Raw genomic sequence first — 22908 nt, 5'->3', positions numbered from 1 at the left:
CACATTACTTATGTAACTGTAATCCCTCTGTACATCACCTTTCCAATAAAATTAAATTAAAAAAAAAGTGAAACCCAGAACCAGAGAGAAACAAGGGAAAACATACAAAAGCAGGACCCATCAGCTGATTAAAATGAACTAAGCAACTCAATGGCAGTGATGAGAGGGAGGGAATGAGTGGGAAAGAGGGAACAGCTGACACTAAGCAAAAGGAAAGAAATGTATAGATCACCCGCCGTCCAAGAAATAACTGTATTATCAAAGCTCATAGAACTCACAAACTCTATAGGCCACGATAAAGTCAATTTGACCCACGAAGGTTAGAATATGTTTGTAACTTTAAGTATCACTACCCCACAATACTGTGAAATTTGTGAAATTTATGTAATCACTTAATCACAATAAAAAAAATTGCAAAAAAAAAAAGTGTAACCAGCTGGGCACCAGTGTCCTACATATGTAATCCTAGCTACTCAAAAGCCTAAGCTCAGGGCTGGGAAGGTTAGTCAGTGGTAGAGTGCTTGCCTTGCATGCATGAGGCCCTGGGTTCGATTCCTCAGCACCACATAAGCAGAAAAAGCAGGAAGTGGTGCTGTGGCTCAAGTGGTTAAAAAAAAAAAAAAAAAAGTTGAGCTCTGAGGACCAAAGTTTAAAGCCAGCTGGGTCAGGAAAGTCTGTAGGACTCTTATCTCCAGTTAACCAGAAAAAAGCCAGAAGTGGAGCTGTGGCTCAAGTGGTAGAGTGCCACCTTTGAATGAAAAAGCTAAGGGACAGCACCCAGACCCTAAGTTCAAGACCTAAGTGCCAGCATAAAAAGAAAAGGAAAAGGAAAAAAAGATCAAAGGGCAATAAGATCTATAGTTATAAATAGTTTGTACTAAAATTTATAATTTATTATCTAATGAAACCATGGTTGGGAGGACATGAGATAGAAGGGAATTTTTGTTTCGTTATCAGGCATTTAGACAGTTATCTATAGATACATAGTGTAGATGAAGCTACACCAGACAATCTCCTGACCAGGACTCGAAATTTACCAGAAGCCAGGCAAGCTGGCACATAGTATAATCCCAACCATTTGGGAGGTAGAAGCAAGGGGATGATGGGGTACAGGCCAGCCTGGGACTACATAGAAAAATAGGGGGAGAGGGCACAGAAAATCAAAAGAAGCCAAAGAAGGTGAGAGAAGCATGGTCCTCATCCTGGTAAATGAAAATGTAGTTGACTCAGTCCAGGTTCACAAATCAGGTGGTTTTTGTTGTTTTGTTTTGTTCTGTTTTGTTTTGAGACAGTCTTACTATGTAGCCTATACTACCCTAGAACTTGAGATCCTCCTGCCTTAGAACCCCAAGTATTAGGATTACAGGCTTGTGTTATGACTGGTTAGAAATTGGTGTTTTGTAGTTGCTGGGAGCTGGGGCAATTATGCCAGAGCGAGACTGATAAACACAGGTTACATACCACAGACAAATCTTAGTCCTTGAAGGTAGGGCACCTTGCTCTGGACTTTGTAGCATGTTAGAATGGATTGTTGCTATTTTAAAAGGCCCTTGAAAGTTTAAGTGTGGCTTCCACAGAGAAAAGCACAGGAAGGAACTCACAGGACAGAGCAAGAAGGAACAATGGGATCTTTACACTGTGTGCAAAGCAGTCTTATGATCACCTCTCTGGCCTCATCTAGACTGAAGGGAAAAATGAATATTAAAAACACCTAGGGGATCTGACTTCTTACTGTCCTTAATCAGCTGATGAAAGTTACACTTGTGGGGTGTGCAAAGCAAACAACAGACTGCTTTTCTGGCCTCATCTAGACTGAAGGGAAAAATGAATATTAAAAACACCTAGGGGATCTGACTTCTTACTGTCCTTAATCAGCTGATGAAAGTTACACTTGTGGGGTGTGCAAAGCAAACAACAGACTGCTTTTCTAGGGTAGCTTCTTGAGGGAATGTGGTCTGAAATTTTGTGGCTTCAGATTGCTTAAAGCAGCTGGGAAGGTGGCTCAGTGGTAGAGTGCTTGCCTTGCATGCATGAGGCCCTGGGTTCAATTCCTCAGCACCATATAAGCAGAAAAAGCCGGAAATAGCACTGTGGCTCAAGTAGCAGAGCACTAGCCTTGAGCTGAAGAGCTGAGGGACAGCTCCTAGGCCCAGAGTTCAGCCCCATAACTGAAAAATTTTTTAAGAACATTGTTTAAAGCAGACAATCTCATCCTGCAAAGGATGGAAAGGGAAGAATATTCAGATGGATGGACCTTGTAACTTTTGACTCCTCTTACCCATGCACTTTGATCACTGTTCTTAAGACTTGTTGGTTCACAAGTGCTAAAGACAATACTGCTTAGTCCTGGCAGCTTCAGCCCTGCCCCCTTTTATTGTCCCTTTCCTATTTCATTGCACTGACTAATGATAGGGCCAGGGCAAAACAACCAGTATATGTCCTAGATCCTGTTTCATTTTGTTTTTCTCCAGAAAAGACTACTCTAATGTCTGTCCCTCTACTACTGCAAGTACTTTTCAAAGACCAGTGATGTTTAAACTACTGCCTCTGTGACTCAGGATCTCTGCAACTGTCCATACCATAATGAGTTACAGAGACTTTCATTTCTATGCAGTTGTCTCGACCTGAGTGAGTAGCAATGGCCTCTTGAGTACTTAGGAGAAATATATACTGTATAGCTCACTGGTGATACATGGCAGGCCCTGTTTATTTGGAGCTTTGGCAGAGATGCCCTAGTGGCCCTATGTATTTTGGGCAGCAGCTAGAAAGGTCACAGCCTGGGGCTGGGAATGTGGCTTAGTGGTATAGTACTTGTCTAGTATGTATGACGCCCAAGGTTTGATTCCTCATTACTACAAAAACAGAGAGAGCTAGAAGTGGCACTATGGCTCAAGTGGTAGAGCACTAGCCTTGAGCAAAAGAAGCTCAGGGACAGTGCCCAGACTCTGAGTTTAAGCGTCAGGATTGGCAAAACAAAGAAAGCAAGCAAGCAAGGAAGCAAGGGAGGAAGCAAAGAAGGGAAGGAAGGAAGAAGAGAGGGAGGAAGGAGAATAGGAAGGAAGGAAGCAAGGGAGGGAGGGAAGGAAAGAAAGAGAAAGAAGTCAGACGCTGGTGGCTCACGCCTGTAATCCTAGCAACTCAGGAGGCTAAGATCTGAGGATTGCAGTTCAAAGTCAGCCTGGGCAGGATAGTCCATGAAACTTTGATCTCCAATAAACCACCAGAAAACTGGAAGTGGTGCTATAGCTCAAGTGGTAGAATGCTAGCCTTGAGCTGAAGAGCTGAGGAACATTGCCCAGGCCTAGAGTTCAAGCACCACGACCGAAAAAAAAAGAAAGAAAGAAAGAAAAGGAAGGAAGAGAAAGAGAAAAGTCATATCCTTATTCTGCATTTCACGGCAACCTTCCTTTCACATTTCCCTCTTAGAAGACTTGAATTCTCAATTCAAAATTATCCCCATGTCTTCCCCCAATTGCAGTTTTGGTATCTGTGATCCTTAAATAGCTCACTTGTGTGTAGTACACAAAGATTGGTAAAGGAAACTAGCCTTTTTCTTCCATCACTTTGGGAAAAAGTAGCCCACTGAGATAGGAACAATGTCCTCTGTGAACAAGTAACTCCCAGTCCATATTCCTCCCCAGATACAAGTGACAGCAGCTTGGGGCTGGGAAGGTGGCTCAGTGGTAGAGTGCTTGCCTTGCATGCCTGAGGCCCTGGGTTCAATTCCTCAGCACCACATCAGCAAAAAGAAGAAAACCGGAAGTGGCGCTGTGGCTCAAGTGGTAGAGCGCTAGCCTTGAGCTGAAGTGCTGAGGGACAGACAGCACCCAGGCCCAGAGTTCAGGCCCCATGACCGGACCCCCCCCCCCCAAAAAAAAAAAGTGACAGCAGCTTGCATCCATATTCTCCACCCTTATGTTAGGCTTTGTAAGTTTGGGGGTGAGGTTTTCTAGTGGCTTGTAATCAGAGAGCTTTCCTATAATAGGGAAAAGGGCAAACCATAACTCAAAACTATACTTCAGTATTTAGTACCTCAGGTCATTACTAAATTTTTCAGAGCCGTACTTTCTTCATCTGAACAAATTGTCATACCACCTTCTTTGTAGGTTGGGAGAATTAAATAGGATGACAAGTTTGAGGTACCAGTGTACCTGTTGATAAATGTTGATTCCCTTCCTCGGTTTCATACTCTTAACCAACATAGTTGTTGACATTTGTTTTAAATTCTAGTGTGTGTTTGCAAGCCTGCTGTGTATGTGTGGCTCTAGACTTGGCATTAGAAGTTACTATTAAGTGGTAAAGGAAATGAAACCACTACTTGAACCTTTGTACCCAGGAATCCAACTCTGTTTTAAACTCTAAACCCTCAGTTAATTATCACCAGCTCCTGAGGTTGGACAATACCTGAGCAGCTGACTGAGGCAGTTCTGGAAGGGCCAACCTACTTCTTCCTGCAGGTGGGGAACTTCACCTAGACAGCTTAAGGAGATGAACATGATGATAAAAATTAATTTCGGGGCTGGGAAGGTGGCTCAGTGGTAGAGTACTTGCCTTGCATGCATGAGGCCCTGACTTCGATTCCTCAGCACCACATAAGCAAAAAGAAAAAAGCCAGAAGTGGTGCTGTGGCTCAAGTGGTAGAGCACTAGCCTTGAGCTGAAGTGCTGAGGGACAGACAGCACCCAGGCCCAGAGTTCAGGCCCCACAACTGGACCCCCCCCAAAAAAAAAAAAATTAATTTCCTCTGCTTTTTCTTAACCCATCTCTACCATTTTCAAGGGAAGTATGGTAATGTTTGTTAACATACAGGAAATAGCCTTACTTTTGTAGCCATCTTGCCATTCTAGAGATTGAAATAGGTTCAGCTTTGTGAGTCACTGTACTGGGAAGTGGGTAGCTTTAGCACCAGATCTAGAGCAGCAAGATGGAGAAGTGTCCTCTTGCTGTCCTTTCTGTTAGCATTCCTAACAGTGAGGGGAGGGGCCTGTCTAGCCTGGTAGGAAGCTAAAAGGTAATAGGCCATATGGGCCACATGGAAGCCATTTGTCACCCAGAAACAGCCTAGGGTTCACAGAATTTTGTTGCTTAGCTGAAGCAAGAGGAAAGCAAAGAAAAAGATTGCCCTATCTCTATCCTGTTTTCTGCTGCCCCTCTCCAAATGCCCAGAAATTTCTGAAACAATCCTTTATCTTTGCTTTTAAGCCTTTGGCCTGCTCCATTACAAAAATTAGGAGAAAGACCTAGTTTACTGTGTGAAATCACATAGCAAAATGTAAAAAGTGTATCAGTGCCTTTTAGGAGCTGGCATCATATAAGACATTTTTACTTAGGTAGTTTTATTACTTGACTTAAGAGTCCCATGGAGCTAAATCTCGCTGTTGAATAAGGCTCAGTGGAGACAGAATAGTTGACAGGCCATAAAACTGACCTCTGGGTCAAACTCAGATTTATCTTCCAATACCCAAGGCCATATTCTGACCCCACATGGCTGGATGTTGTTAGGATAGTATTTTTTGGGGGGGTCCAGTTGTGGGTCCTCAACTCTAGGCCTGGGTGCTATCCCTCAGTTCTTCAGCTCAAGGCTAACGCTCTACCACTTGAGCCACAGTGCCACTTCCAGCTTTTTTCTTTTTGCTTATGTGGTACTGAGGAATCGAACCCAGGGCCTCAGGCATGCTAGGCAAGCACTCTACCACTGAGCCACCTTCCCAGCCCCATAGGATAGCATCTTTTGTTGTTGTTGTTGTTGTTGTTGTGGGGCTTGAACTCTGGGCCTCAGCGCTGTTTCTCAGCTCTTCAGCTGAAGGCTACCATTCTACTACTTGAGCTACAGCACCACTTCCAGTTTTCTGGTGGTTAATTGGAGATAAGAGTTTCACGGACTTTCCTGCCCGGGCTGGCTTTGAACCATGATCCTCAGATCTCAGCCTCCTCAGTAGCTAGGATTACAGGCGTGAGCCACTGGCGCCTAGCTGAGAGTATATTATTTATTTATTTACTTATTTGGTCAGTCGTGGGGCTTGAACTCTGGGCCTGGGTGCTGTCCCACAGCTCTTCAGCTCAAAGCTCACTTGAGCTACAGCATCACTTCCGGTTTTCTGGTGGTTTATTGGAGATAGGAGTCTCACAGTCTTTCCTGCCCGGGCTGGCTTTGAACCTCGATCCTCAGATCTCAGCCTCCTGAGTAGCTAGGATTACAGGCGTGAGCCACCAGCGCCCGGCTCCCAGAGTATATTTTTATAGTTAGATACCAAGTTAGAGAATAAGAAGTAAACCCTGAAGGAAGAATTTCTTTGTTGTTATTTAACTCATCCCAAATCAGAAAACTTTGTGGCCCATTGTCATTAAAAACAAGACATAATTTGCAAGTGTCTAAAATATAGCAAGCACCATGCAGCTACTATCTTAAGCATCTACTCCCTGCTAGATTCTATGTCAAGTACTAAAAATACAAAACTGAGGTGATGGTGGTAGAGTACTTGCCTAACATGAATGAAGCCCTGGGTTCAATTCCTCAGTACCACATAAACAGGAAAATCCAGAAGTGGTGCTCAAGTGGTAGATTGCTAGCCTTGAGCAAAAGAAGCTCAGAGACAGTGCCTAGTCCCTGAGTTCAAGCTCCAGGACTTGCATAATAATAATGATGATGATGCTAATAATAATAATAATAAACTGAGGCAAACAAGCCCCTTCCATACAGTGTGAATAGGCCTTTAGTGGAGAAATGGGGAGGAGGACCACGTGTTTGAAAGTAAGTGCTAAAGCAACAATATGGTAGTAGTCTATAGAGAGTAATGATAGTGTATGGGAACAAAGAAGACAAAGTTACATTTAACATATGACAGACAGTACCAGATACTAGTCCTGCATTATTGAGATTAATCAACATAGAAACTATGTGAAATACGTACCTTTTGTATCCTGCTTCAATGAGCAAATTGAGGAATAGAAGATCTCCCTGAGCTTGTACAATGTAACTAATATTAGGGCAGCATGCAAGCTGAGCATCTAATTCTGTATCCGTGCTAGCAAGCTCTCTGATGTTCTGTCTAGTGATGACTGGAAAGTTGTCCTGGGGTAGGTGGTCTTGGAAACTTGATATGGAGAAGGGTGACTTTGTGTGCTTTCAGGTAGGGATCCAGGCCAAGTAGAGGGAAATACACTTTTCTCCAAGTGATTAAGGACTTTTGTGGCTGTATCCAGGTGACAAGAGCTTCCATACAAACAAAGAAAACATTCTTCCTTCTTACTGGCTCTGAGACTATTGGCTATGAGTAGAGAGTGAAGGACCTTCTAAAACAAGACAGACAGGCTTTGGGCCAGACAGACTCTCCTGTCATTTGCTGATTTCCCAAAGCAAGTTTTAAACTTAGCTTCTCTGAAGAAAATGGGGTTGGGGACCGAGAGGAACAACAAAAAGCAGCCTATGCCAGGGTGATTTCTCCCTGTGTTCTCCCACTCCAGCACCAGTCCCATACCCCGAGAAAGACTTAAGCTACTACTAGTTGGCCCTCTACCCAATGTGTGGGAAGTTCTCATGAGAAAAGGGATTCTTACTGGACAATGGGCTTCCTGTCTGACTGCTTGCAAATGACATGAGAAATCTCTCACTGCAGCCTGTTGTAGACTTTTGACTATTTGACTTGAGGGTCAGGAAGGCAGAAGTCCAAGAGAGCCATGCAAAAGCAGCCCTGGATGTCTCCTAAGTAATGGAACTTTTCCCTTTTTTCCTGAATCAACAGGATCCTTTTCTAGCCCCTCATGTCCTGTGCTCTGTTCAAAACTACATGTCTGCAGGACTTTAACAAGTGAACCTCAGAGAAGTAGTGAGGCTAGTACCCAGTCAGCTTTAGCATGGACATGAGCATGTGCACACATGAGTGCATGTGTACATGCGCGCATGCACACACAGCTTTAAATTTGTCAAATGCTTAAAATAGTAGTCAATGAGCATGAACTGTTATTACTGAGTTTTTAAGGCTTCCTTAGAAAAAAACCTTTTGATGACAATCAGCCAGCCATTCCTCCCCGCTCCCCCTCTCCCCCTGTATTTGTATTTGTCTGGAAGGAGCACTACCTTTCCTTTGAACACAGCATTTATATGTGTGCCTTGGGGAAAATTACCCAAGTCAGTCGAGCCAATGTCCTCGTTTATAAAATGAGAGGAGTACTTGCTTCATGTAGAGCTAACTCAAGAGAATGCTTAGAACAATGACAGTAATTTCCAGTAACTGCTGTTTTCCTTGTTAGGTTCAAAACAACAAACTCAGGTGTAAGCCATTGTTCTTTGTATTCTCCCTGACTTTTTTTTTTTTTTTGCTGGTCATGGGGCCTGATCTCTGGGCCTGGGCACTGTCCCTCAGCTCTTCAGCTCAAGGCTAGTGCTCTACCACTTGAGCCACATCACCACTTCTGGCTTTTTCTGCTTATGTGGTGCTTAGGAATCGAACCCAGGGCCTCATGCATGTAAGGCAAGCACTCTACCACTGAGCCACCTTCCCAGCCCCTCTCCCTCCTTTTCTGTGCCTCTGCTCTTAATAGGCCATTGGGCCTAAAAGTAAAAATTGGATCTTCATATGCCAAGAAAGGATTTTGAAACCAAGCATATAAGGTCTTTTCCTAAACAGTCTTAAGGGGCTCTCAGCTTCAAATGCTATCTTCTTTCCACATCTTCCCCTTCCCCCATCTCTCTCACTTTCTCTTTCTCAGGTAGTACTAGGGTTTGAACTCAGTCTTCCTGCTTGCTAGGCATGTGCTCCCCTGCTGATCTGTGTTCTGGTTATTTTTGAGGTATCTCACTTTTTGCCCCAGTCTGCAGTTGGAGCATAATCGGCCTGTTTTAGCTTCCTATCCTTGCTGGGATGACATCTGTACGCACCATCATGGCAAGTCTTGGAGATTTTTTTTGCCCTGACTGGCTTAGAACAGCAATTCTATCTCAGCCTCCCAAATAGCTGCTAGTATTATAGGCATGAGCCATCCGCCCTTGTTTTTCTTTTGCTGTCATTGTTTTGTTTTGTTTGTTTTGACAGGATCCCGCTACATAGCCCAGGTTGTCCTAGAACTCATGATGTATCCCTAGCTTCAGCTTCCTGATTGCTGGGATTATAGGAATGTGTCACCATACCAGTCCATGTTAGCTTGTTAATCCCAATTTCATGACAATTTTTATGACATCATTTTTATGGCTAAATCATGTTCTGTTCTGTTTATGTACTATATTTCCTTTATTTATCAGCTGATGGACACTTACGTTACTTCCATTTCTTCACAAGTATATATTCTGCTTCAATGAATGTGGGAGTCCAGATGCCTGTTTCAGCACATTGATTTAATTTTCATGTAGATATATATCTAGTAGCAAGAGTGCTAAGTTTTATAGTAGTCCTGTTTCCGTTTTTTTAAGGAATCTCCATACTATTTTCCATACTACTTTCACTGGTGTTTCGATTTTCGATGGATTTATAATGACATAAGCCTTTATCAGGTTAAATACATTATTAAAATTAACTTTATCTTTTAATCTGCCTATAAGAAAACTTAAAATTACCTCTTCCACTTTCCTCTCATAATTTTTGCCTGTTTCTCTTCTTTGTCCTAGGCCCTTCTCTGCCCAATACAGCTTGACTCAATAAAAAAGCTTGCATTTGAGCCATTTGCATTGTATCTCTGATTTATGTTAAAAGTTGGCAGTGTATGTGTCCTCTACAGATTATAAACTCTTGGCATGGCTCTGTCCCATTTACATCCATCGCCCTCCTGGAAAGCTATGTGTAGAGATTGTTTACTGGAATTAGGACCCAGGAGCACATTTAGAGAACCACCTCCACTGTGCTCATGATTAGTGACAGCCATGGAGCTAGGGCTTGCCTCTTTCTAAGGTGTTCCCAGGAAAGCCTTCCCCTAGCCATCCTTCCTTTCAATATCTTTTTTTTTTTTTGGGGGGGGGGAGGGGTAGGTTGTGGGGCTTAAACTCTGGGCCTGGCACTGTCAATGGTAGAGTGCTTGCCTTGCATGCATGAGGCTCTGGGTTCGATTCCTCAGCACTACATAAACAGAAAAAGCCAGGAGTGGCGCTGTGGCTCAAGTGGTGGAGTGCTAGCCTTGAGCTGGAAGGAAGGAAGGAAGGAAGGAAGGAAGGAAGGAAGGAAGGAAGGAAGGAAGGAAGGAAAGAAAGAGAGAAAGGAAAGAAAGAAATGATGCCTATCAGAGGATGTAATGTTCGTGGAGCTTGGGAAACCCCCAGAAAAAAATATGAAATGAGATGAAATGTACATTTTTATTATACCATGGAGTCTTTTCTGGCCTTGATGTCAGAAACAAGCTAATACTTGTCCCTCATGCTTATTAGAGTATTTTATCTCCTCTCACTTTGACTCATTATGTTAGTAGGTTTTATTAAAACCAGAACTCTGGGACTGGGAATGTGACTTAGTGGTAGTATGGCTTGCCTAGTATGCATGAAGCCCTGGGTTCTGTTTAGGCCAGAAGTGGTGGTGTGACTCAAGTGGTAGAGTGCTAGCTTTGAGCAAAAAGCTCAGGGATAGTGCCCAGACCCTGAATTCAAGCCCCAGAACTCGCCAAAACAAAACCAAACAAAACCAGGACTCCATGGCAATAGGCTCAGGATTTTGTTAGAGTCTGTTGTTAAGTTGTGGATACAGTTTTCTTCAGGCAGGATGGGGGTATTATAAGTGTCAAGACTGTTGCCAGCAGACTTCCCTCTCTGCCTTTGACAACCAGAATCCCAGAGTTTGGTCAACAGCCTTCTCTAAGAGAGGGCCCATTGTTCCTCACGTGCTTCTTGTTGAGGTCTTCAGAGCTGTATCACTGGGAAGACTCCAGTTGAAAGCCTCACTATAGTACTACCATTCTGTGTTTGCAGTGTGTCCCTTGCCTCCAGAGCCAGAGAATGGTGGCTACATCTGTCACCCTCAACCCTGCAGAGACCCCCTGACAGCGGGCAGTGTCATTGAGTACCTGTGTGCAGAAGGCTACATGTTAAAGGGCGACTACAAATACTTGACCTGTAAGGATGGAGAGTGGAAGCCAGCCATGGAGATTAGCTGCCACCTCAATGAGGGTGAGTCGTTAAGTAAGAAAGGGGTTGGGGATCTGTCTAGGTTCTGGGTTCTGCTTTCTTTCAATTTCTGTGGATTAGTGTGTGCTACGTACAGAGTGCCCTTGGCTGTACTGCAGCCCTGTAGCCTCAATCCTTTGGGATTTCATGTTTTTGTGAAAGACATTGGGGTTGCTGGTGCATGTCATCTTGCATTCCACTGATCCTCTGAAGGGCTCTGGATGTCTTTACTGAGGCATCTGCCCTGCTATATAAAGTTCCTTGGATGTTCAGGAACTCTTGTTTTCCTAGACAAGTACTGGTGACCTTGGCAACATTTTACTAGCACAGCGAGCACAATGCTAACACCTTCTCTGGGATCTCTCATTTCATTTTTCCTTGAATGGAAAAGGGACTGTTTTGTTATGGAGCAACAGTCCAGCTGGACAGAAGCCCCTCTCCCATCTTGTCTTACATGACAGTAAAAGCTAGATGCTTGATGGGAAGTGTATATTATATAGTCATCTTTAGATTCCATATTTAGGCTTCTGTACCTGAGCATATTTAACTCGGGACACATAAATAGAAGGCAGAAACTAATTTGAGATTTACAACAAAGGCTGAGGATAAAGATGGACTTACTAATAGTTATCCTGTCACATGGGGGAAAGCCTGATGGAACACACGTTCACCAGGGTGCTATTGAGAGTGAGATCAGAGTGGTTAATAAAGGTAAGATCCCCTGGGTTAAATGAGTTTAGTTATAATATGGACCTCAATAGCTGAAAGTGAGGGGGATTTCTTATTCAGGAAGCAGGAGAGGAAACTTTCCAGGAACAGCATGTGTACATATATAGGTTGCTTCATGCTGTCTTCCTGAAAAGACTAGGCTGTGAATTATCTCCATAGCACTGTGCATGGGGTATTTGACTGCATCAGCTCTGGGGCCCATTTTTGTGTATCTGGATAAAAATCTGCATCTGGCAATGACTTGTTTTCCGTAGACAAAGAAACCCACACATCACTCGGAGTCCCTGCACTGTCCATAGTGGCTTCCACTGCCAGCTCTGTGGCACTCATTCTCCTCCTCGTGGTGCTGTTTGTGCTGCTGCAGCCAAAGCTGAAGTCTTTCCATCATAGCAGGTAAACCCAGTGCTGCTTTGGGGTAGGCAGCGCAAGCATCCCTGTGGGTCCAGTCTTGGATTAACTGCAGAAGGCTGGTGGTGTACCTCCCTCTACTGGTCTGTGTGTCCTGGGTAACAGAAGGAGAAGGCCCTGCCATGTGTTAAACTCCTGGCACTGTGCTTGTTGATTCATATTACCTAAATCCTCACAGGAGCATTATAGACAAAACACTGAGGCTAAGGGAAGTTGAGTCATGCATTCAGGGTCATACCTTAGGACAATAGAGCTAGCTGAGTTGTGAACCTAAATCTTCTCAACTCCAAAGCAGTGTCATTTCCTCTTTATCAGTGGTACTCATGGTATTGTTCCAGAAGCATTGGCACTACCAGGAACTTGTTAGGAATGTGTGCTTTTAGGCCCAGACCTGCAGGGATAGGGTTTACAGCCCTCCAAGTAATACTGACACATGCTCATATTTTTGAGCTACTACCCTATATTCCTGGTTCTAATACTTGGTATACCTGGGCCTCTCTGATGAACATTCTGATTTATTTGGTTTAGATAGGACTCTAGCTTTAGCCTTTCATAGAAAGCTTCTCAGGTAGTTTTAATGAAGGAAGTGAGGGTTTTTTGCCCATTTATCAGTCTCCTTTTCCCCAGTATGCACTATCTATGAATTATCCCAGTCTAGGGTGGGTAAGGTGGCAGGTTTAGGGAGGGGAAATAGAGGTGAGGCCCTGATGGGAGTGGCCGTGGCCCTGAATGCATCGCTAGTAGTGGACTTCCCTCCCACATTGTCTTGGCTTCTGCAGCTGTTAGTCTCTCTGTCCCTCTCTCTCTGAGGAGTACATCTTTTATATTTAGTCATAGTTCTACATCAGTCACCGTTGTGGTCCACAGGTGAAGAGGCTCCAAAGTAAACTACGTTTAGTAAAATTCTCCTGGTTTAGAACTTTAAGACAAGGACCAGTCTAAATTTAGGTTTTTTGTACAGTTTGTGACTTTTTTTCTTCCTTTTATTTTGTTTGGAGGGATAATATAGCTGTTATTTTTAAAGCTTGTTAATAAAAGAAAAATAATTCAAAAGGGGGCGTTTACTTGAAAAAAATCAGCTATTTCCACATGAAGTCAGACCTATATAATCTGCATTTCATGTATGCTAGGGAGTTTTATTTCCTCTTTAGTTAGCCAATATGTCTGTTTAAAGTAACCAGTTGATTTTTTGCCTGAGTAGAAGAGAGGTTTGGTTTTTATTATAGACCCCCCCCATTTAAATTTTTTTTTCATACCATGTACATGTGTTCCTTTTTATGTGGTAACAACTTATTTTTGAATAACATAAGGTAGACACGTGCCAGGTATACCACTGCTTCTTGTGCTCCACTGTTATCAGTTTCCCTCCTTTCAAAACCTGAGCATTGGGAATGAGAATGTGGCTTAGTGGTAGATTGATTGCCTAGCATGCATGAAGCCCTGGGTTCCATTCCTCAGTGCCATATGAACAGAAAAGGCCAGAAGTGGCACTGTGGCTCAAGTGATAAAAGTACTAGCCTTGAGCAAAAGAAGCTTAAATGCAGTGCCTAGATTCTGAGTTCAAGCCTCAGGACTAGTAAAAAAAAAAAAAAAAAAAAAAAAAGTGAGGGGCTGGGAAGGTGGCTCAGTGGTAGAGTGCTTGCCTTGCATGCATGAGGCCCTGGTTCAATTCCTCAGCACTACATAAACAGAAAAAAAAAAAAAAAAAGCCAGAAATGGCTCTGTGGCTTAAGTGGTAAAATGCTAGCCTTGAGCTGAAGAGCTGAGGGATGGCGCTCAGGCCCAGAGTTCAGGCCCCAGAAACAACAACAAAAAAAAAACAAACCCCAAAACCAGAAAAGTGATACCTATCTGGGCATTATGGCACATGTTTGTAATCCCATCATTCAGTAGGGTAAGCTGGAGGATTGTAGTTCAAGGCCAACCTGGACTATATCTCAAGCCCTTGTCTCAAGGCAAAAGAATGTTCCCCAGACAAGATTTCTCACATGAAATGGAATTAGAGAAGCCAGAGATATGCTTATCTACACACAGATGTACTGTGTATCTCATTCATATATAGATCAGAAAGATCAGCACTACTAAACTACAAGTGTTGGTAGACTTATGTTTAGGTAATAAAACTTTAAAAAGCAAAAGAATGTCTGGGCATTGTCTGAAATCTCAGCTAGTTGGGAGGCAGTAATCAGGGGGATTGGGGTTAGAGGCCAGTCCTGACAAAAAGCAGCACTTAGCTCAAAAAAAAATTGAATGCAGTAGTACATTTCCTATTATCCCAGCTATGAGGGATTGTAAGCATGAGACTCAGTCTAAAGCCAGCCAGGGCACAAAGCACAAGACCCTATCTGAAAAATAACTAAAACTGAAAGAACTAAGGGCATAGTTCTAGTAGTAGAGTCCCTGCCTTGCAAGTATAAGGCCCCAAGTTCATACTTCCATAGTACCAAAAGGGGGGAATCCAAAGGAGTGATTTCTATGCGTGGTAAGAAAGGAGGAGTGACTGAGACAGGCACTGGCAGCAGCTGGGCAGTGGGCAGTGCCTCACTTTGATAGAGTTGTCTATCAGCGTTACCTTTGAAACAAACCAGTAAGCTGTCTGTAGACTTTTCTATGCATTCTTCCCTCCCTGTATTTGTGTTATAATTAATATTTTTTAAGTTTATTTAAAGGGCAAAAGAAGCTTAGAAGTATGAAATTCTTCTGATTTCCAGCCCAGTATCCCACTTGAAGACCATAGTGCTTTTCTCTTTTGCCCTGTCCCTCTCCCGATTCACCCCCCTCCTCTCACTCTATCTATGTCAGTCTTCTCGTCCAGCTCTTTAAAAGTTTTATAGAGGGCGGTATAATTCATATACCATAGAATGCACCCATTTGAAGTATACATTAAGTGGTTTTAGGATCTACATGGTTTGTGCCATGTGTGTACTCTCTTCTTACCCCAGCTATGCTGAATGAATGGCTGTGTTTGAAGGTCGCTAGGTTCTTAGCATTTGCACAGAACACACGTCCAGATGCCTGTAGTACTCATAGGTTAGGAACACCAGTGTCTGGAAGTAGGTAGACCTGGATTAAAATTCCAAGCCCATGTCTTACCAGTTGTGTGGCTGTGGCCAACTTACTTAACTTCTCTGAATTTTTTGGTGGGTTCAGATGAGGATCTAGTATGATAAATGTTTAAAACACTTAGTTGCTGGATGCTGGTGACTCATGCCTGTAATCCTAGCTACTCAGTAGGCTGACATCTGAGGATTGCAGTTCAAAGCCAGCCCGGGCAGGAAAGTCCATGAGACACAGTGCAAGTGGCACTGTGGCTCCTAAAGTGCTCGCCTTGAGCTAAAGAGCTGAGGGACAGCTCCCAGGCCCAGAGTTAAAGCCCCACAACTGACAAAAACAAAGCAAAAAACAGTGCTATAACTAAAAATATAGTAAGTGCTCAAAAATTGGCAGCTTTTGATGGTATTGATGGTGTTTACTTATCTGTGTGTTTATTCTGGTTCTTTTTTTGTCTTTTCTTCCTCTGATCCAGGCGTGACCAGGGGGTATCTGGGGACCAGGTCTCCATCATGGTAGATGGCGTTCAAGTTGCATTACCTTCATATGAAGAGGCTGTGTATGGCAGTTCTGGTCACTGTATGCCACCTGCTGACCCCAGAGTGCAGATCGTGCTGTCAGAAGGATCTGGGCCCAGTGGGAGGAACCTGCCGAGAGACCAGCAGCTACAAGTCCAAGGGGCCTGCTCCTCTGCCAGTATGGAGGATGAGACTCCTGGCCAGTCAGGACTGTGTGAAGCCTGGGGCTCCCGGGGCTCAGAAGCTGTGATGGTGCATCAGGCAACCACCTCTTCCTGGGTGGCTGGATCAGGGAGCAGCCGACTCGCACACAAAGACACTGCAGACTCTGAGAACAGTGACATACAAAGCCTTTTATCCCTCACATCGGAGGAGTACACAGACGGTAGGTGGTCTGTGCTGAACTTGAATTGTTAGCTGTTTTTCACAGTCCTTGCTGGGAGTGAGAAAAGACTATAAAGCTCTCTAGTAATTCGCATATATTTAACAAAAATATAACAGTGTCCATACTATTAGCATACAAAACAGGATTTCATCCTTAGGGTAAAGTAGGGACACTTTATTGTCATCTATGAATTTTGAGTTTGTACCCTCTGAGATTATTTATGACCATAGGACTTTGCTAAACCAAAGATAGACAGCTGGGTAGGGATAGGGTTGCACCTATTCTATTGCTATAATTTTTATGTTCCTGAAAAGTCAGGAATGACAGGAGACCAGGGGTTGTATTACGGAGAGAACAGGAGTCTGTATGTCTCCCAGAGTAGATAGCTGCTTTCTTCTAAACAAGAGTAAACCAGGTACTCTGATATTCTCAGTTAACCTCACAATGATTCTGAGTGTAGATAATAAATACCTATTGTCCCCTTTACAGATGGGTGAACTAAGGCCTAAGGAGGACAAATCTCTTGCCTTCTGGTGAATGACAGAGCTAGGAAATGAAACCACCTGGTTCTGACTCTAAAACCTGCATTTTAACCCTGCACTACCATGGTATCTCTAGGTAACACTAACTCCTTTGTAGCAGCAAGCCAGCCCTATGGCTGAATTTTTTGCCTCCTGACAGTGGTGGCTCAGGCCTGTAATCCTAGCAATTCTGGAGGATGAGATCTGAGGGTCATGCTTTGAAGCCAGCTGGGGCTAGAACGTCCATGAGACTCTAATCTCCAGTTAATTACTTAAAAAATAAAAACCGAAACAGAAGTGGAGCTGTGGGTCAAATAGTATGGTGGTAGCCTTAAGCAAAAATGCTCAGGGACAGCACCAGGACTTGAGTTCAAGCCCCAGTAGTGCCAAGAAAAAAAAAAAAATTAAGTGAAATCCCAGTGTAGTTGAGGATGCAGACTAAGCCTAGAAGCTCCCTCTGACAGTGGCTTTTTCTGTGCTAATGAGACCTTTTAAGAAAAGAGCCCTAGAAGAAACTGTGCCTCCTGAGTGTGCTGGGTGAAGTACATGTCTATAAGCTGGAAATTTTTGAATGTAGGTCATGTTTATGGTTTTCAGTCAACAGCTTGCTTTTTTTCTTTCTTTTTTTTTGGGGGGGGGGATGTCAGAGGACATGGAAAGGGTCCACTAAATAGTTGATCCAGATTTGAATGGGGGAAGCTACTGACTACCCTGGAGAGGTCAGCCACACATATGAGCAGATATGTCTAAGGACATCATATAGCAACCCTTGTCTCTCAAAGGTGCCATTGAGGTGCCCTGCTCCTCCTCCGCTAACTCACTACCTTGGTTTGTTTTTGCTTTTGAGAGAAGACCTCATTTTGTAGTTTAGGCTGGGTTCATGATCTTCCTGCCTTGATCTTCTACTTGCTAAGGATGCTTGAACAAGCATTTTTGAGAGCCCATCTTGTACTTGGTACTGAATAAGGAACAGAAAACACTCTGCTGCAAGGAAAATCAGTTAATTGGGGCATATATGTAGGAATAGTGGGTATGGTGTCACACACCTGCAATCCCAGCCTTTGGAAGACTCAGGCAAGATCACTGAATTTTAAGCCAACCTGTTACACAGTGAGGTTCTGTCTCAATAATAATAGTTATCATCATCATCATCATCATCATCATCAAGGAGGGATCATAATGAGGCATTCAGAAAACAAGACACATAGGTTAGTAAGTTAGTGAGTACATAACAGGCTATCCCTGAGCTGTCAGGGAAGCTGGGTGCTTGAATCACAGGCAAATACTACCAATTAACGTAAGACTCAAACTGAGAGAAGAAATGTGATTTGTCCAAGATCCCAAAGCTGACAACTAGCTTTAAGGAGGAGGAAGAACTTAAGTATAGTGGAGATGGAGAGGCTAGGAGAAAAATGGAATTGACCGGATCAGCAAAGAGGAATATTTATGTTGATGGAACCAAAAGGAGTTTGGATACCAGGCTGACTGTTGAGGCTTTATAACAAAGGCAGTAGGAAAGATGAGCCAGAAAGGGCTGGAAAAGAGACAGGGAACTGACTAGCTAGAAGTGTATGATTAGGACTTTTTTTGGTGTGTGTGAAAATACCGTACAGAGGGGTTACAATTACATGGACAAGGTAAATAAGTACATTTCTTATCAAACATTTTTGTCTCCTCCTCTGTTTCCCCTTCCCATCTCCCCGCCGTCACCCCCCGCCCCCAATTAGGACATTTTATTTGTTCACACAAACTATGGGACCCTTGTAGTATGGGAAGAAAGCTGTTTGAGTAACCACTGTGATTTTCCTTTGTCTTCCTACAGATATTCCACTATTGAAGGAAGCATGAGGGCTACTGCTGGCCTCTCTCCTGTTTGCGAGGATCCTCTCTGCCCTTCTTCCTTTTCCCTGTGGGTTGGAGCACCTTCTCCACTCCAGTCACCCCACCAGGATACCTAAGCTGCCATCTGTATCTGTCTGAGGGCCTGCAGGCCACCTTGCTGGAAACTCAAGGAAGATTCTTGCTATCTGCCTGCTAGACAGCTAGAGAAGCTGGCTGTTTGCCTGGCCCAGCCTTCCCATCTGTTGGGGACATATTTGAATGTGCTGGATCGAACCTTCCCTTCCCCTGAGCCTCTGGGTCCCTTCCAGCTAGCTCTCTCTGGTGGCAGCCCCCATAGCTGTGTGGGCCTGAGTGCTGCTGTGTTTACTTGTGCCTTTCCCCACCCTGTTCAGTTTCCCTATCATGCAGGTGTGTTGCTTCTACAGGCCTTAGTGGCTCCTGGCCACCTGCATACAGGTTGGACCTGGGGCTGGCATTGCTGCCCCTTGCAGAAGCAGATCCAAGAATGAGAGGTCTTAAATGGCTCTCATTAGGTTCAGGAGTGTGACTCCCTGGGCTTTCCCTGTACTGACTCCTGTCAGCATATTTCTTTGACTAAGGATAGTGGATTTGAAAAATTATGCCAAAGCCATCCCAGCACCCAGATGTCCAGCTCAGGTGCGGGCTCCTGGCTTGATTTGTGTTGAGAATTTCCAAGAAGCATCCAGAAGATCTCAAGGGAGAGAAAGATGTCTGATATCTGTCTTCCTAATATGCAAGTCCTCACTTCCTGCTTCTAGTATTGACTGCCTTGGCTTGTTTGGGGTTTTTTTTGTTCCCTGGATGAAGGGAAGTTGCTTGAGGCCCCCTGGGCTTCATCCTAGACAGCTCTGGTTTCTTTGCTGCCTACAGTGCCCTGAGATTTGCTAAAGTGCCATCAAATGCTCATCTGGGCTTTGGCAGTCCAGGCAGGCTGTTTCTGGGTTTGTGGTGATGGAGGGGAGGCTGAGAGGCACAGACTAAGTCCCCTGGTGGCTGCAGGCAGCTCCAGCCCGGTCCTGAGGATCCTCCTCACCACGGTCATGTGCCTTAGTAACTGTGCCCAGGAAGTAGCCCACTGCATCGCTGCTTTTCCTGCTTCTGCCCTTCCCTATGCCTCTCTGCATGTTGTTGCTGACAGGCCACTCCTTGTCTTCCCTGAACCCTGAGGGATGGGCTGAGAAACAGTCTCCCAGCCCCCTAGCCTTTCTAGTTGAGATAGGCTGATGGTGCCTAGCATCCGGTTCCCAAAGCCCCCTTAGGATGAAGCTTGGAGTATAGGCCCTGAGAGGGGGAGCTGTGGTGATAAGGGAATGTTCCAGTCACTGTGATGGGCCTCTTCGGCTTCACATTGAATGCTAAACTGGTTAGACAGCTGAGCTTCGCCAGGCTGCTCCCATCTCCAGAAGATAGATGTGGCATTAAGGAATGTTTGCTTTTGCTTTTTTTGTCCCTGAGCTCGGCGGGGCTGGGAAACTTAGAAGCTGACCCTGTTCTGCACCTCTGCTCCTCCTGAAAGCCTCTCTGGGACAATAAAAATAAAAGGCCCACTGTATTTTCAGTACCTGACTTAACAGAGTTAGCTCCAGGTATAAGTGGCCTCAAAGATAGGAGAATGGTTTCCTCCCAGCCCACCACCCTCTACCCTCACAACGCACTTTACTCTCTGGTCATCCTGGCCTCCTGCTTCCCTTGTCTTCTTTCCTCTCAGGGTAAGGGCTGTGCCTGCTGTGCCTGCTGGCCACTCCCACATGTCCCCATCCAGGAATCCTGTCTCCTGTGCCCAAAGTCCAAGCATGGTTGGCTAGGAAAAGGGCTAGAAAAGGTGTCGAACTCAAGCCTGGAGAGATGTGAGACTCAACTTCTTAGTGGGAGCTGGCATAGGCCCATCTGGGAGAGTTCCAAGGACCCAGCTGTCTTACCACACATGGCTCTCTTTCACCTTCATAGCACCCTTCCTCTTTCTCCTAGAAGGGAGCAGGGAGAAGTGGGGAGCTGAGCCTTCCATGTACATTCTCCTATCTTCCAAAACCTGGTTTCTATTCTAGAACCGTTTTAAAATGGAAAATCCTACTACCCTTTTCGATCTCTAACCTGGGTGTTTCCCCCTAAGAGATTGCACTTTGTTTCAGGTTTATTCAGCCACATGGGCTTGGCCTTTGATTACATGAAGCTCCTTCCTTTCCCTGGTGCCTCCTCCCATCTCACCGTCTATTAAACTGCTCTGGGGATTACAAACCCTGGTTTGTAGATCTGCGAGGGAGTAAGAAGTTGGTACAAATGAACTCCACTACCTTCTCTTTTCCTGGTTTTGAGGAGGCTCACTGGCTAGTGTGGGCACCACAGCCCCCAAGATTGCAGTTGTTTCCTCCCTCCCCACCCCACCCCCACCATTGCCCCAAACAGTTGTTGTTGTTGTCATTGTTGTTTGTTTTGGGTTTTTTTGTTTGTTTAATCACCATCCATGTGCTGCTGCTTCTGGGGCTTTGGGGCTTCATGCCTGGCAGAGTGCTGCGGACTCCACAAATGCCTTGGGATGGGACTTGGCTAGAGAGGCAGGACAAGTAACAAGTTGCAGTCTGTTGGGAAGGAACCTGGAGCAAGAGCAAAGAAACTAGCCACAGCCCAGCTTTTCTGGGCTCACCTCTAGGAGAATCCCACACAAGACTTGTCCAAGAGATGGTCAGCACCAAAGGACTTTTCTAAAGGTTGTTTTGAGTAGGTTTTGTTTTGTTTTTTTGTTTTGGCACAGGTTTTGTTTATGCAGGTTTTATATCTTGGTGACTTAAAGTCACACTCTTAATCAACTTTCAAGGGCCAGAATATGGTGAAAATCACTTAAAATTTCCGTCCCTCCCATGCCTTAGTTTATTAGCAAGTAGTCATTTGTATGTTGTGTTCCTGTTTCACTGGATATAAACTGTGAAATGGGCTGAGTCCTGGCCACTTTGTTTTGTTTTATAAGGCATTTCAGTGTACACTCTACAAGCACTCCATTTGAAAGAAAAAAAAAAAAAACACCTTAATACTATCTTCCTCATTCACCTTGCCCTCCTACGCCCACCCTCAGCTTTAAATTTCTGTGGAGAAGCCAGATGGCAAGACAAAGGTATACTTTTCCTGCTTTATGAATGGGGACTAGGGATAGATGGCGCTCGGCCTTTTTCCTCTTAATCCCATTGGAGCTCAAACACTGGCTTCCTGCCTAACAATGTCACCTCCGTTTCTGGGAACATCCTTGCATAGAGAATGGAATTTAGGGCAGACATTTTGAGGTTCCCTCCCCCCATTTCCTCTTCTTAAAGAGCAAAGAGGGGCAACAAGGAAGTGGCATACAGTTGTCGAGGCTTATTTCCAGATGTGTTTGCCAAGGGCAGCAAAGCCAGGGTTTCTCTCCTGGGGCCTGCCAAGTCTCCTGCAGAGCTTGGAGAATATTTTGCTTGTCAGATATTTGGGTTGAGTGCTATGATTTCTGGCTCCTTCGAAGGAGAAAGGTGGTTAGCTCAGCTTTACTAGCTTTACTTAATTTCCAGTTTAAAGCAGTAGAATTTTGAACAAAGCCCCCAATGGTGAGCCCTCTACCAAGCTGCAGAGCTAGCCAGAAAGGATGCTAGGGCCAAGCTCTTGGGTTGCTGAGTAGGAAAGGGAGAGTGTCCTGGTTTGTGTGGTAGAACCCATATCTGCCCTGGCTTCCTTTGGTTGTTGCACCACTATGGGATTCTTTGCAGAATGGTACTCGCCTCATGGATTAAAACAACACGTGCAGAAATGACAGCGCAGGATGTCACTCAATCAGTTTGGGTTCGCTTTATTTTATTTTATATATATATATTTTTTGGTATCCTGTACATTGCAGTGGGTGTGAAGATAGTATTTTAATATTTGTACAAAGTTTAATTTAATTTTAATTGTTCTATGTATATAACTGCATTTCTAAATAATAATAATTAAAAAATTCTTATGAAACCAGCTGTGGAAGATGTGATCCTTCCAGAAAGTTTTTGTAGAAACCCTGTGTTGAAAAGTGCATGTAGACAAAAGCTCATGAAATGATGAAACAGTAACTGTGGGGGAGGCTGCCTGACAAGACGGAGGAATCAGCCAGGAGGTGTTCAGGGCACAGAGATGGTGACCACCATCATCAGTAGAAATCTGCCGCTTGTTCTGGTGATCTTAAAGTGCCAGCCACTGTACTCAGACTCTACAGTAACCTGGACATTGTAGTTTGGGCCTGCGTGAAATAACACATTGGCTAGGAGGTCAGTTACAAGTGTGTGTTGATGAGAGGATCAGGGACATACAAGGTAGGGTGAGGCTGCAAGAGAGCACCCCTGGCTGAAATGTCATCTGAGTTGA

At 44.4% G+C, this 22908-nt stretch overlaps 1 protein-coding gene across 2 annotated transcripts in view; it reads left to right on the top strand.

Moving 5' to 3' along the window:
- Susd6 (sushi domain containing 6) overlaps window positions 1-22518 on the top strand; it is a 128978-nt gene extending 106460 nt beyond the window's left edge. For both annotated transcript variants that reach the window (XM_070031311.1, XM_070031301.1), the window contains exons 3-6: window positions 10886-11083; window positions 12064-12202; window positions 15744-16171; window positions 18515-22518. In XM_070031311.1, coding sequence (XP_069887412.1) covers window positions 10886-11083; window positions 12064-12202; window positions 15744-16171; window positions 18515-18540 — 791 coding nt within the window. In that variant the 3' untranslated portion in view covers window positions 18541-22518. The remainder of the gene's footprint in view (window positions 1-10885; window positions 11084-12063; window positions 12203-15743; window positions 16172-18514) is intronic.
- The last annotated feature ends 390 nt before the right edge of the window (window positions 22519-22908 follow it).

Source organism: Dipodomys merriami, unplaced genomic scaffold (assembly GCF_024711535.1).
Source record: "Dipodomys merriami isolate MVZ:Mamm:240054 unplaced genomic scaffold, mDipMer1.0.p SCAF_1, whole genome shotgun sequence".
Classification (NCBI taxonomy): domain Eukaryota; kingdom Metazoa; phylum Chordata; class Mammalia; order Rodentia; family Heteromyidae; genus Dipodomys; species Dipodomys merriami.
Note: the sequence above shows the minus strand (reverse complement) of the source record. Positions and strands in the feature narration are given on the sequence as shown.